At 43.4% G+C, this 15,704-nt stretch overlaps 1 protein-coding gene across 2 annotated transcripts in view; it reads right to left on the bottom strand.

Moving 5' to 3' along the window:
* Nucleotides 1–15,704, bottom strand: part of uba6 (ubiquitin like modifier activating enzyme 6) — a 228,766-nt gene that overhangs the window by 162,063 nt on the left and 50,999 nt on the right. For both annotated transcript variants that reach the window (XM_052019228.1, XM_052019229.1), the window contains exons 7-8: nucleotides 14,029–14,109; nucleotides 12,525–12,647 (exon numbers count right to left, since the gene is read on the bottom strand). In XM_052019228.1, the coding sequence (XP_051875188.1) occupies nucleotides 12,525–12,647; nucleotides 14,029–14,109 (204 nt within the window). The remainder of the gene's footprint in view (nucleotides 1–12,524; nucleotides 12,648–14,028; nucleotides 14,110–15,704) is intronic.

The following is a 15,704-nucleotide window of genomic DNA, read 5'->3' as shown; positions in this document are numbered from 1 at the left end:
ATAGCTAGCAGGAATTAGAGAAGCAGATTTGTAGAGAAACTGCAGGTAGTTGTAAGAACAATAGGGGAGTATTAGTGGGAGATTTAACTTCCCTAATATTGACTGGGATAACCACAGTGCAAAGGGATGGAGGGGGTGGAGTTTATTCAGTGCATCCAAGAAACTTTCCTTAATCAATACATCGAGGGCACTAATAGGGAGTACGCAACACTGGAACAAGGTTGGGCAAGTAACTAAAGTATCAGTTATGGAGCATTTTGGGTCCAGTGACCGTAATTCTATTAGTTTCAAAACAGTTCAGGAGAAAGATAGGATGGGTCCACAAGTCAAGGTGCTAAACTGGGGCAGTGCCAATTTGGAGGTACTAGGCAGGATCTCGCAGAGGTCGATTGGCTGAGAATCCCGGTAAAGGGATGACTGGCAAGTGGAAGGCTTTTAAGACTGTGATATCAAGAGTCCAGGGACAACATGGGTTAAGGGCAAGGTTGGCAAGTTTAGGGAAGTCTGGCTGACGAGAGATAATGAGGCTCTGGTCAAGGAAAAGGAGGCATACATTGGCTTCAGGCAATCGAGAACCAGTGAATCCCTCAATGACTATGAGTTAGGAGAAGACACAACAGGGATATCAGCAGGGCAAAAAGGTGGTATGAGATGGATCTAGCAGGCAGGATTAAGGAAAATCCCAAGGGAATCTATAGGAATATTAAAAGGGTGGCTAGGGAGAGAATAGGTCCTCTTAAAAGATCAGCATGGCCGTCTATGTGTGGAACCACAGGAGATGGGCAAGATTTTTAGCTGGGATTTTTCAATCAGTTTTTACTGTACAGAAAATGCTGGATGCTAAAGAAATGAGGTGACTGAGCGATGATGTCTTCGACTGCATACAAATTACCAGGGAGGAGGTATTGGCAGCCTTAAGGTGCATTAAGACAGATACCTCAGGGCCTGAGTGTATCCTTGGACCTTGTGGGAAGATAGGGAAGAAATTGAGGAGGCCCTTGCAGAAATATTTGCTTCACCTTTAGCCACAGGTGAAGTTCCAGAAGACTGGAGGGTGGCTAATGTTATACCATCATTTCAGAAAAGCAACAAAGACAAGCCAGGGAAGTATAGACCAGTGAGTCTGATGTCAGCAGTGGGTAAGATACTGGAGGGGATTCTGAAGGACAAGATCTTTTAGAATTTGAATAGTCAAGGTCTAATTAGGTACAGTCAGCATGGCTTTGTACGTGGGAAATCACATCTGACAAATCTCTTGGGAGATTTTCAAACAGGTAACCAAGAGGATAGATGAGAGCAGGGCAGTGGACATTATTTGTATGGACATTAGCAAGACCTTTGACAAGGTCCCGTATGGCAGGCTAGTCTGGAAGGTTAGATTGTATGGGATCCAAGGAAAGACAGCTAATTGGATTCATAATTTGCTTGATGGTAGCAAACAGTGATGGTCAAAGGTTGTTTCTCACGCTGGAGGCCTGTGACTAGCAGTGTTCAGCAGGGGTTGGTGCTGAGAACTTTGTTGTTCATTATTTATTTAAATGATTTGGATGTGAATGTACAAGGCATGGTTAGTAAGCTTGCGAATGATGCTAAAATAGGTGGTATTGTAGACAGTGAAGAAGGTTATCAAAAATTACGGGGGGGGGGGGGGGGGGTCTTGATCTAGGTGAGCGGGCTGAAGATTGAAAAATGGCTTTCAATTCAGATACGTGCAAAGTGTTGCATTTGGGGAATTCAACCAGGGTAGAATTATACAGTGAATGGTCAGGGCCTGGGGATTATTGTGGAACAGAGGGACTAAGGAGTACAAGTACATAGTTCACTGAAAGCAGCGTCACAGGTAGGGTGGTGAAGAAGTCATTTGGCATGATGGCCTTCATCCATCAGGGCACTGAGTTAAGGAGTTGAATAAGACGCTGGTGAGACCGCACTTGAGTATTATGTACAGTTTTGCTCACCCTGTTATAGGAAAGACATCATTAAACTGGAAAGTGTGCAGAGAGGATTTATGAAGATGCTGGTGGGACTCAAGGGTCTCAGTTATAGGGAGAGGTTGGGTAGGCTAGGACTTTATTCCCGGGAACATCAGAGACTGAGGGGTGATCTTACGGATGTGTATAAAATCATGAGAGGTGAACACAGGGTGAACAAAGTCTTTTTCCCAAGAAAGGGAAACTAAAAACTAGAGGTTTGAGGTGAGATGTGAAAGATTTAAAATGGACCTGAGGGGCAATTTCTTCACGCAGAGCATGGTATATATATGGAATGAGCTGCCAGAGAAAGTGGTTGAGGCAGGCACAATACAACATTTAAAGGACATTTGGGTAAGAACATGGGTAAGAGGGTTGAGAGAAATATGGGCCAAATGTGGCCAAGTGGGACTAGCTGGCTGAGCACTAGAGTTGGGCCAAGTTGATTGCATGATTGAGCCTTTTACAATACAGTACACATATTTTCTGGTACAATTTTACACTTTTAGGCTCCCAGCAATTCAGCACGGATACAGGACCTTCAGCCCAATGAGTCCATGCTAACAACTTTTTCCACCAAGTTAGTCCTAATTTCCTGCGTTCAGCCCATATCCCTCCAGGCCCCTCCCCTCCATGTACCTATCCAACTGCTTCTTAAATGATACTCTGCCTCAACCACTTCCTCTGGCAGCTCATTCGATATACTCACCACCCTCTGAATGAAATAGTTGCCCCTCAGGTCCCTTTTAAATCTTTCCCCTCTCACCCCAAATGAACCCCCTACTTTTGGACTCCCCTACCCTGGGGAAAAGACTGTTGCCATCCACCTTATATATGCCTCTCATAATTTTAAACACCTCTATCAGGTTGCCCTCATTCTCCTATGTCGCAAGGAAGAAAGATCTCGCCTGGCCAACCTTTCCCTTTAAATTAGGCCCTCTAGTCCTAGCAATATCCTCCTAAATCTTCCTTGCTCTCATTCTAGTTGGTATGGAGCTTCCAATGCACAGGATTGCAAGAAGCTGCAAAGGGTTGTAGACTCAGCTCGCTCCATCACGGTTGAAAGTCAGCAGGCTTAAGCACCTTTTTCACCACCTTGTCTACATGTGTGATGCCACTTTCAATGAACTATGCACTTGCACTTCAAGGTCCCTCTGTTCCAGTACATTTCCGAGTGCCTGACCATTCATAGAAAAAATCATACACTGGTTTGACTTTCTAAAATGCATCACCTCACACTTATCTGTATTAAAATCTATTTGCCACTCCTTGGCCCACTTCCATAACTGATCAAGATCTCCTTGTAATCTACAATAACCTTCTTTACTATCAACACACTTCCTAACTTTGTGTCATCTGCAAACTTGCTGACCAAGTCTTATGCATCCAAGTCTTTTACAGTGGCATGCAAAAGTTTGGGCACCCCTGGTCAAAATTGCTGTTACTGTGAATAGCTAAGCGAGTAGAAGATGACCTGATTTCCAAAAGACATTGGGCACCCTGCATGGTCAGTACTTAGTAACACCCCCTTTGGGGAGTATCACAGCTCGTAAACACTTTCTGTAGCCAACTAAGAGTCTTTCAATTCTTGTTTGGGGGATTTTTGCCCATTCTTCCTTGCAAAAGGCTTCTAGTTCTGTGAGATTCTTTAGCCGTCTTGCATGCACTGCTCTTTTGAAGTCTATCCACAGATTTCTGACGATGTTTAGGTTGGGGGACTGTGAGGGCCATGGCAAAACCTTCAGCTTGTGCCTCTTGAGGTAGTCCATTGTGGATTTTGTGATGTGTTTAGGGTCATTATCCTGTTATAGAAGTGATCCTCTTTTCATCTTCAGCCTTTTTTTTTACAGACGGTGTGATGTTTGCTTCCAGAATTTGCTGGTATTTAATTGAATTCATTCTTCCCTCTACCAGTGAAATGTTCCCCCTGCCACTGGCTGCAACACAAGCCCAAAGCATGATCGATCCACCCCCATGCTTAACAACTGGAGAGGTGTTCTTTTCATGAAATTCTGCACTCTTTTTTCTCCAAACATACCTTTGCTCATTGCGGCCAAAAAGTTCTATTTTAACTTCATCAGTCCACAGGACTTGTTTCCAAAATGCATCAGGCTTAAGTAGATGTTACTTTGCAAATTACTGACACTGAATTTTGTGCTGAGGACACAGGAAAGGTTTTCTTCTGATGACTCTTCCATGAAGGTCATATTTGTGCAGGTGTCGCTGCACAGTAGAACAGTGCACCACCACTCCAGAGTCTGCTAAATTTTCCTGAAGGTCTTTTGCAGTCAAATGGGGGTTTTGATTTGCCTTTCTAGCAATTCTAAGAGCAGTTCTCTCAAAGTTTTCTTGGTCTTCCAGACCTCAACTTGACCTCAACCGTTCCTGTTAACTGCCATTTCTTAATTACATTACAAACTGAGGAAATGGCTACCTGAAAATGCTTTGCTATCTTCTTATAGCCTTCTCCTGCATTGTGGGCATCATTTATTTTAATTTTCAGAGTGCTAGACAGTTGCTTAGAGGAGCCCATGGCTGCTGATTGTTGGGACAAGGTTTGAGTCAGGATATTTATAAAGCTTTGAAATTTGCATCACCTGGCCTTTCCTAACGATGACTGTAAACAAGCCATAGCCCTAACAAGCTAATGAAGGTCTGAGACCTTGCTAAAAGTTATCCGAGAGCTCAAATCTCTTGGGGTGCCCAAACTTTTGCATGGTGCTCCCTTCCTTTTTTTTTCCACTCTAAAATTGTACAAAGCAAAAATAGTACACTAATCTTGCTTAAAATGTTGAAAAGAATGTTTCATCTTTAACTTTATGACTTTTGGAGATCAGTTCATCTTCTACTCACTTAACTATTCACAGTAACAGAAATTTTGACCAGGGTGCCCAAACTTTTGCATGCCACTGTATATAACGAATAACAAGGGTCGCAACACCAACCCCTGCAGCACACCACTGGCCACCAGTCTCCATTCCGAGAAACCTAACTAGCTCTCCCTGGATTTCATTGGACCTGACCTTCCAGACCAACCTGCCATGTGGTACCTTGTCAAAGACCTTGCTAAAGTCCAAATAGACAATATCCACTGCCTACCCTCATTAACCCTTTTGGTTATTCATCAAACATGACTTCCCATGCACAAAGCCATGCTAACTCCTCCTAATCAGACTGAGGGGATGATAATGTTGAACGCCTAGCTGTAATCGATAAACAGCAGCCTGGCATATGTTTTTCTGTTGTGTGCTCCAAAGCAAAGTGGAGAGCCAGAGAGATTGCGTCCGCTGTAGACCTGTTGCCACAGTAGGCAAGTTGCTGCTGGTTAATTCCAGCCATAACCAACCTGCTGAAGCATTTCATTACAGTAGATGTAAATGCTACTGGTTGATAGTAGTTGAGGCAGCTCACCCTGCTCTTCTTGGGCACCACTATGATTGCTGCCCTTTTGAAGCAAGTGGGAACCTCAGACCGCAGCGGTGAGAGGTTGAAGATGTCCTTGAACACTCCAGCCAGTTGGTCAGCACAGGTTTTCAGTACCTGACTAGGTATACAGTCAGGGCCTGACGCCTTGTGAGGGTTCACCCTCTTGAAGGATGTTCTGACGTCGGCCTCCGAGACAGAGATCACAGGGTCGCCAGCTGCTCTGGGGATTTGCACAGGTGTAGTATTATTCTCCATTTCAAAGCATGCATAAAAGGCATTGAGTTCATTGAGGGTGAAGTATCACTGCCATTTTTGCTGTTAGGTTTCACCTTATAGGAAGTAATGGCATACAAACCCTGCCACAGTTGTCATGAATCCAACTGTCTCTCTAACTTCACAGGGAATTGCCTTTTCACTCTCATGATGGCCTTCTGTAGGCCATACCTGGACTTCTTGGAGGATTCTGAATCGCCAGTCTTGAACGCCTCAGATCTAGCTACCAGGATGATGGCAAAGAACTCCCTCAGCAGGTAGAATGGATGGCATTTGACTGCCAGATGTTCCAGATCGGGGGAGCAAGACTGAGACAAAATTGCCACATCTCTGTGAAGCAGAGTACACAACAGTCCCTGATATCCCTCTGGTACTGCAATCTTGCTCTGAGGTCTTCAATTTTATTTTCCAAAGGCTGTCCATTAATCAGGAGGATGGTAGGCAGGGAGGCCTTAAGGCCCTGTGTTTCAGTTTTACCTGCAGCCCTCCCCAGCAGCCATGTTTTCTGAAACAATGAAGACGTTCCCTGAGCTTTCCAGCACCTGCTCCCTGGGTTGTCTGGAAGTCCCAGAGTCCGCCAGTTCAGAAGATTGCTAGTTCTTTTAAATGACTTGAAAAAATGTTGCTAAGAGCAGTGCCTGTGGCTGCATATTTCAGCTGCTGTAGTTGTAAACAGGAATACTTCTTGATGATTCCCTTGAGAGCTGCACACAGAAAGTTGCCCCTCTCTGGCACTATTTCAAACTATCTCTGCAAGGCGCTCCGCAATTTCTTTAACCTCCCACAAAGTCTGAGGATGTACTCAGTCAGGCCCTGGGGATTTATCCACCTTAATACACTGCAAGGCTGCAAATACCTCCTCCCTGGTAGTATGAATGTTCTCCAAAACATCTCCACTTATTTTCCTGACCTCCTAAGCAACTGTGATTTTGTCCTCAGTAAACACAGAGAAGAAATATTCATTAAAAATCCCACCCATCTCCTGCAGCTCAAAACATAGGCAGCCCTGCTGATTCTAGGGGGACTTACCTTCTCCCAAGCCACTCTTAATATATCTACAGAAACTTTTGGGATTTCCCTTAACCTTACCTGCCAGATCCATCTCATACCCTCTCTTTGCCCTCCTGATTTCCTTCTCAAGTGTATTCTGAATCTTTTTATCATCAAGGGATTCACTAGTCCTTGACCTCCAAACCTAATGTATGTTTCCTTCTTTCTTTTGACCAGAGCCTCAATATCTCTCATCAGCCCATGTTTACCCTTCATCCTAACAGGAACTCTACCCTACCGCTAGCCTCCAGATATCTCAGTCTTATAAGCCTCCCACTTGTCATTAGTTCCTTTTCCTTCGAACAGGCTCTCCCAATTGAGCTCTGCTAGATCCTGCCTAATTCTCTCAAAATTAGCCCCGCTCCAGTTTAGAACCCTAACCTGTGGACCTTTTCCATCACAATCTTAAAACTAATAGAATTTTGGTCACTATTCAAAGTGACCAAAGTGCTCCAACTGCCACCTCCGTTACTCATTCCGCAAGAGGAGGTCCCCTATCTATTGAATATTGCATCTTCCTGAGTAAGTCCCTCTATATATATTGATTCAGGAAACATTCCTGGACACATTTCGCAAATTCCACCTCATCCAGGCCCTTAACGGTCTGTGTGGTCCAGTCAATACCAGGGAAATTAAAATCTCCCACTAATACAAATTTGTTATTCCAACAACTATGAGCTATTTTGTCCACACACCTGCTCCTCATGTTCCTGCTGATAACTGGGGGGTCTATACAGCTCTACTCATATCGCCGCACTGGATGATCCTTCAAGGATGTCATCTCTAAGCACTGCTATTATGTCCTCCATTATCAAAAAGGCAACACCCCCTCCTCGCTTACCTGTACTTCTACATCCTGCAGCATCTACATCCTGGAGCATTGAGCTGCCAGTCTTGCCCTTCTCTCAGCCATGTTTCTGTTATGTCTATAACATCTTGTCTCCAGAGCCGATCCATGCTCTGCATTCACCTGTTTTTACTGTTAATCCTTGTGCATTGAAATAAATGCAGTTTAACTGAGTATTCCTTTCCCTCCCTTTACTGTGCCCCTGGCTATCCTGATTACTAAACTTGCTCTCGCAGGCTACTGCTTTATCCCATGACTTGCTCCTGCTCAGAGTCCCACACCTTCCTCTTTTCACAATATACATGTTACGTTCATCATTAGCAACACCTTTCTCAGCAGTCTGCATAGTTTAAATAATGAGACAAAGAATGAACAATAAACCATAGAACAATACAGCCCACCATATTGTGCCGACCTTCAAACCACTCCTAAGACTATCTAACCCCTTCCTCCCATATATTTTAAATTCCTCCATATGCTTACCTAACAATCTCTTGAACTTGACCAACGTATCAGCCTCCACCACCACCCCCCCAAGGCAGCGCATTCCATGCACCAATCACTCTCTGGGTGAAAAACCTCCCTCTGACGTCTCCCTTGAACTTCCCACCCATTACCTTAAAGCCATGCCCTCTTGTATTAGGCATTGGTGCCCTGGGAAAGAGGCGCTGGCTGTCCACTCTATCTATTCCTATTAGTATTTTGTATACCTCTATCATGTCTCCCCTCATCCTCCTCCTCCCCAATGAGTAAAGCCCTAGCTCCTTTAGTCTCTCCTCATAATCCATACTCTCTAATCCAGACAGCATCCTGGTAAATCTCCTCTGCACCCTCTCCAACGCCTCCACATCCTTCCTATAATGAGGCAACCAGAACTGGACACAGTACTCCAAGTGTGGTCTAACCAGAGTTTTGTAAAGCTGCATCATTACTTCACAGCTCTTAAACTCGATCCCACGATTTATGAAAGCTAACATCCCCTAAGCTTTCTTAACTACCCTATCCACGTGTGTGGCAACTTTCAGTGATCTGTGGATATGAACCCCCAGATCCCTCTGCTCCTCCACATTGCCCAGAATCCTGCCACTTACCTTGTATTCTGCTTTGGAGTTTGTCCTTCCAAAGTGTACCACTTCACACTTCTCCAGATTGAACTCCATCTGCCACTTCTCAACCCAGCTCTGCATCCTATCAATATCCCTCTGTAAGCTTCGACAGCCCTCCACACTAACCCACCCTTCCACCCCTTCATCTAAGTCATTAATAAATATCACAAAAAGTAGAGGTCCCAGAACCGATCCTTCTGGAACACCACTAGTCACAGCCCTCCAATCCGAATGCACTCCCTCCACCACAACCCTCTGCTTTCTACAGGCAAGCCAATTCTGAATCCACACGGCCAAGCCTCCCTGGATCCCTTGGCCTCTGACCTTCTGAAGAAGCCTACCATGCGGAACATTATCAAACGCCTTACTAAAATCCATGTAGACCACATCTACTGCACTACCCTCATCAATCTGCCTGGTCACCTCCTCAAAGAACACTATCAGGCTTGTGAGACATGATCTGCCCTTCACAAAACCATGCTGGCTATCCCTGATCAGACCACGGTTCTCTAAGTGCCCATAGATCCTATCTCTAAGAATCTTTTCCAACAGCTTGCCCACCACAGACATAAGGCTCACTGGCCTATAATTTCCTGGACTATCCCTACTAACTTTTTTGAATAATTGGACAACATTTGCCACCATCGAATCCTCCGGTACCATTCCCGTGGACAACGAGGACTCAAAGATCCTAGCCAATAGTTCAGCCATCTCCTCCCTCACCTTGCTGAGCAGCCTGGGGAATAATCCGTCAGGTCCCAGGGACTATTCTATCCTAATATTTTCTAACAGCTCCAACACATCCTCTCTTGGTATCTACATACTCTAGAACATTACCCTTACCAACACTGTCCTCAGCGTCATCAAGACCCCTCTCCTTGGTGAATACTGAAGAGAAGTATTCATTGAGAACCTCACCCACTTCCACAGCTTCCAGGCACAGCTTCCCACCTTTGTCTTTAATCGGACCTACCTTTACTCTAGCCATCCTTCTGCTCTTCACGTCCGAGTAAAAAGCCTTGGGATTCTCCTTAACCCTACTCGCCAAAGCCTTTTCATGTCCCCTTCTCGCTCTCCTCAGCCCTTCTTAAGTTCCCTCCTTGCTACTCTATATTCCTCACGAGCCCTGTCTGATCCTTGCTGCTTACACCTTTTGTACGCTGCCTTCTTCTTCCTAACTAGTTTTTCCACCTCTCTTGTCACCCATGGTTCCTTCACCCTGCCATTCTTTCTCTGCCTCACCAGGACAAATTTATCCCTAACATCCTGCAAGAGATCCCTGAACATCGACCACATTTCCATAGTACATTTCCCTTCAAAAATGTCATCCAATTCACACTCTCAAGCTCTCGCCTTATAGCCTCATAATTCGCCTTCCCCCAATTAAATATCTTCCCTTCCTCTTTGCTCCTATCCCTGTCCATGACAATTCTAAAGGTTATGGAACAGTGGTCGCTGTCCCCCAAATGCTCACCCACCGATAGATCTGTCACCTGACTCGGTTCATTACCTAAAACTAGATCTAATATGGCATTTCCTCTATTTGGCCTGTCAACATACTGTGACAGGAATCTGTCCTGTACACACTTAACAAACTCTGCCCCATGTAAACCTCTGGCACTAAGCAGGTGCCAATCAATATTTGGGAAGTTGAAGTCTCCCACAATAATAACCCTATTATTTTTGCATCTTTCCAAAATCTGCCTCCCAATCTGTTCCTCAGTATCCTTACTGCTACCAGGGGGCCTACAGAATACTCCCAGTACAGTAACTACTCCTTTCTTGTTCCTAACTTCCACCCATATTGACTCTAGAGAGGATCCTTCTACATTATCCACCCTTTCTGCAGCTGTAATAGTGTCCCTGACCAGTATCGCCACCCCTCCTCCTCTTCTCTCCCCCCCCCCCCATCTCTTTTAAAACACTGAAAACCAGGAATATTCAATATCCATTCCTGCCCTGACGTCAGCCATGTCTCCGTGATAGCCACAATATCGTAGTCCCATGTACTTATCCAAGCTCTCAGTTCATCTCCCTTATTCCTGATGCTTCTTGCATTTATGTAAATGCACTTTAGCCCATCTGCCTTACTACTTTTGCAGCCTGTACTCTGCTTCTCCTTCCTCAAAGCCTCTCTACCAGTTAGATCTGATTTATTTATAAACCTCCTTACTTTTTTCTTTTGTTCTCGTGACAAAGCCATTTATCCAAATACATTTTTCCAAAACCTATGTATTGTTTACATATTTGTTTTTGTATGCATTCATTTGTATTTGCAAAAAATCCAACTCCTATTTATCCAAATATCCCAACAATCTTTGTGTTCGGAACTCTGGAGTTCCTTTTTGCTTTCTGGTTGGTTTTCAAATCGAGGTCTCTGCTGAACCAAATGGTCACAACAACTTACAGGACTTCTGCTGTGGAAGTGGCTTTATCCAGCCTGGGAACAGAGCAGCAGCAGCAGATGCACAGACATCAAGGCATAATCTCCAAGGTCTACAACATTAAATGTAAGTAAACTAATTGGTTGCCTCTGCTTTCAGACGTTGCTATGTTAGCCTTGAGCCAATTAATTGTGTGCAAAAAAAAATCTTACCCCTCAGATCCCTTTTAAAGCTAATTCCTTTCACCTTAACCCTATGCCTTCTTGTTTTAGATACCCCCATAATGGAAAAAGGTTTTGACATTTAACCTAGCCTCTTGTAATGTTATATACCTCTATAAGGCCACCCCTCAGCCTCCTTCACTCCAAGGAAAACCAGCTCAGCCTATCCAATCTCTCCCCATAAATTAAGGGCAACATCCTGGTGATTCTCCTCTCCAGTGCTTCCTATAGCCTGATGACCACATCTGTACACAATATTCCAAGTGTGGCCTAACCAGTGGAACCCAAAAGTCATGTGAAATATTTATAGTTTCCTAGTTCAGCACATCGGCCTGCCATGCCCATGCCAAAATTTTTGCCCACCTGCAATAATCCCATTTGTCTCCATTAAGACCATATACTTCTATGCCTTGCCTTTTTAAGTGGCTGTCCAAATGCCTCTTAAATGCAGTAATTAAAGTCATAGAGTCGTACAGCATAGAAACAGGCCCTTTGGCCCAACTCGTCCATGCCAACTGTGTTGCCTAGCAAGCTAGTTCCATCAGCCCACATTTGGCCCATAGCCCTCTAACCCTCTTCTGTGTACTTATTTAGATGGCTTTTAAATGTTGCTGATGTATCTGATTCTGTCACCTCCTCTGATAGTTTGTTTCAGATAATTTAATTGTGTTCTGGGCACCATACTTCAGGAAAGAGGTGAAGGCCTAAGAGAGGATGCAGAGGAGATTTACAAGAATGTTTCCATAATGAGGGAGTCGAGTTACATGGATTGACTGGAGAAGTAGGAGTTATTGTTTTTGAAACAGTAGGGGTTGAGAGATGATCTGCTATAGTTACACGTCTGCTATCGACACAGAGCAGGTGCAGGGAAACTGTTCCCATTGGCAGAAGGTTCAATAACCAGGTGACATTGACTAGCAAAAGAAACAAGTGATGCAAATCGATTTTATCCAGCAGATGGTTCAATCTGAAATGCATTGCTGGGGATGGAACAGGAGAACAATTCAATCATTGCCAATGTGTTTAAAAGGGAACTGGCCAAGCACTTGAAAGGGGAAAATATGCAGGGCTGTGGAGAAAGGGAGGAGGAGTGGGACTCATTGAATGTGTCATACATGGAGCTGGCAAGGGTTTGATGGATTAAGTGGTCTTCTGAGCTGGGACCTTTCTGTAATTCCATTACAAGTTGAAGTTATTGCTTTCTCATGCAAACTGCCAATGAAGGAGATTATTTTCTGAGATATTACCTGTGTGATATTCTGAATGAAGATTTCCTTTGGCTCTTCTCCACTTGGGTCAGATACCTCAAAATGGTCTCCAAAGTCACAGAACACTCGGCTGAACACTCCATATACATCAGCACTAATGAACTGGAAATGGAGATACACGAAGTTACCACTCCATACCTTCCATCAAGTATCTTTAGAGCATGCAACAGTATTCAGAGCTCAAACGGGAATATTTCCTTCATATTGCGATCTGGTGATACAACCATGGTTCTACACTGGCTGCTTAAATAAATTTATAAATTTTGTTGCAGCCTCAGAGTCTTTAATTCAAGGAACACTAATCCAATTTTGAGCCTTAAACCAATAAATCAAGGATTTCTCAATATCAAGAGTCTAGTATTTTGAGACAACACTATGGAAAAACAAGCAGCAGCAGCAAAGGAATAAAAGGAGGCAAAAAAAGAGAGGGATACAAGGAAGCAAATTATTAAGACTTCTTTTTATAATTAGTTCCCAAGAATGAACAACCCTAACAAGACAGCATTTATGAACTAGTCTTGGTAGCCTTGAGGAGATGCTGTTGAGCCTTCTTAAATCACTGTCGAGTAAGCCAGAAAAAGACCACACCAGAAACTATTCATAAGCCTGATTAAGAGCTTCTAGAATTTTTTGAGGTAGAATTATAAATTATACTTTGCAATTACATATTACACTTTAATCACAAATTACACCTTGTGGGTTTCCTCCCACATTCCAAAGACGTACAGGTAGGTTAATTTGTGTTTAAAAAATGGGCGGCGCGGACTTGTTGGGCCGGAAAGGGCCTGTTACCACGCTGTAAATAAAATTTTAAAAAAATTTCTTCAACATAGCTGTATTTTTGATGCATTTGGTACAAAAGATCACATTCTATTTCTTTTTTTTTGACAGAACAGAATTGTTGCTAACATCGCAATATTGCAATATTAATTTTTTTTTTAATGGCCATTGATATATCATGAATTTGGAGGCAGAACAAGATCACTTCAAAACAGTCTGCTCATCAAAGCACATTGGAAATTAGACAAATAGGATTACATTTTGCAATGTGTGGTTTCAGATACATTGTGAACATAGTGAACATGGTGTATGTACAATGATGTCCTGAGTGAAACAATAAACCACTACCAGACAGCTGGACTAACCTGCTGGGTGTAATACTGTTTATAAACATCTCACACTCACTGCAACCTATGTACTATTTTTATAATAGTTTACAGAAAAAGCCTAGATTCTGCTTGTTTCTATTAACCAGCAAAAGGCTTTTCAATTCTGTTGGTTGCATTCACGTGCAGATTCCTCACCTCACTAGATTCCTCCCAAATGCATTTTTTATACATTAACTTTTTAGTGAGGCAAGGGCAGTAACTATTCCTTTTTTGCAATAGTGCACACATTACCAAATCTATGCCAGACATATGACTGCAACATCACTGTTTTGCTGTAATCAATTAAATGGTGACGGAAAGTCCATTCTCCATACCTTGATGGGTGGCTGCTGTGAACGGCAGAAGTCATTAATCCTCTTTTGAAGTGAAAGTCCAGTCTCTGTCAATATCACACACTATAGATGAAATAAAAGGTTCCAATTAACATGAATTGCCACAAGGCACAGTGCCATTGTAAGAATCATATGGTGATACAGCTCAGAAATTGTCCCTTTGGCCCACCATGGCCATGGAGAACATCAAGTACACACGAAGCTAATTCCATTTACTGAACATGGTCCGGGACCATCATCATCTTGACAGTTCAAATGCTTGTCCAGATTTTTCAAATGTTGCAAGAGTGGCTGTTTGCACCATCTTCACAGGCAGGGCATTCCAGATTCCAACCACCTTAATATGAAAAAAATTTTTCATCAGGTCCTCCCAAACCCCCTTACTCCTTAACTTAAACCTTTGCTCTCTGGTATTAGACATTGCCATTATAGGGAGAAGTTTCTCACAAACAACCGTATCTATGAATCTTGTAAGTTTATATACATCTATCAGGACCCTCTTCAGCCTTCTTCGGTTCCAAGGAAAACAAATGCAGCCTTTCCAGTCTTCCTCGTCTGAAATATTCTATCCCAGGCAGCATCCTAGTAAATCTCTTCTGCAATCACACCCTTACTACAGTGCGGCAACTAGAATTGCACACAATACCGCAGATGTGGCCAAACTAAAGTTTCATAAAGTTGGACAATGATCGCCATACTCTCGATATTCTATATTCCCAGCTCCTAAAGGGTAGCATCATTGCCTTATCTACCTGTGCTGCCATATTTAGAGATCTATGGACTTGTACACAAAGGTCCTTCAGTTCTTTAATACTATCCAGAGCCCTGCCATTCATGGTTTACATTCTAAACCTTATCCTACCAAAATGCACCACCTCGCACTTATTGGGATTAAATTCAATCTGCTATGGTCTGCCCAATTTGCCATCTGATCACTATCATTCTGTAATCAAAGAGTTCAGGTACTTCAAAACACTATCAACAATGCCACAAATTTTCATGCCATCTGCAAACTTACCTCCTACATAGTTGTAGTGTTATAGAGTACAGAAACAGGTCCTTTGGCCCAACTCATCCATGCTGAACAAGGTGCCTACCTGAGCTAGACCCATTAACCTGCATTTGGCCCATGCCCCTTGAAACCTTTCCTATTCACATACATGTTCAAATATTTTTTAAACAATGTAATTGTTCCCACCTCTACCATTTCCTCTGGGAATTGTTTGATATCCCCACCACCCTTTGTATGGAAATAATTGCTCCTCAGGTCCCCTTTAAATCTTTCCCCTTTCAGCTTAAACCTGCACCCTCTAATTTTAGACACCCCTACCCTGGGAAAAAGACTAACAATCCACCTTATCTATATTCCTCATTATTTTATGAAACTCAACAAGGTCACTCTTCAGCCTCCTTTGCTCCAGGGTAAACGGCCCCAGTTTCTCCTTATTACTCAAGCCCTCCAGGTCTGCCAATATCTATGTGAATCTTTTCTGCTTCCTCCGTAGCTTAATCACATCCTTTCTATGGCATGGCGACCAGAACTGCACACAATACTCCAAGTGCGGTCTTCACCAGTCCTGATGAAGAGTCTCGGCCTGAAAGGTTGACTGTTTATTTCCCTCCATGGATGCTGCCTGACCTGCTGTGTTCCTCCAGCA

This window comes from Pristis pectinata, chromosome 7 (genome assembly GCF_009764475.1).
Source record: "Pristis pectinata isolate sPriPec2 chromosome 7, sPriPec2.1.pri, whole genome shotgun sequence".
Taxonomy (NCBI): domain Eukaryota; kingdom Metazoa; phylum Chordata; class Chondrichthyes; order Rhinopristiformes; family Pristidae; genus Pristis; species Pristis pectinata.
The sequence above is the reverse complement of the archived record's forward strand: the minus strand, read 5'-3'. Positions and strand labels throughout refer to the sequence as shown.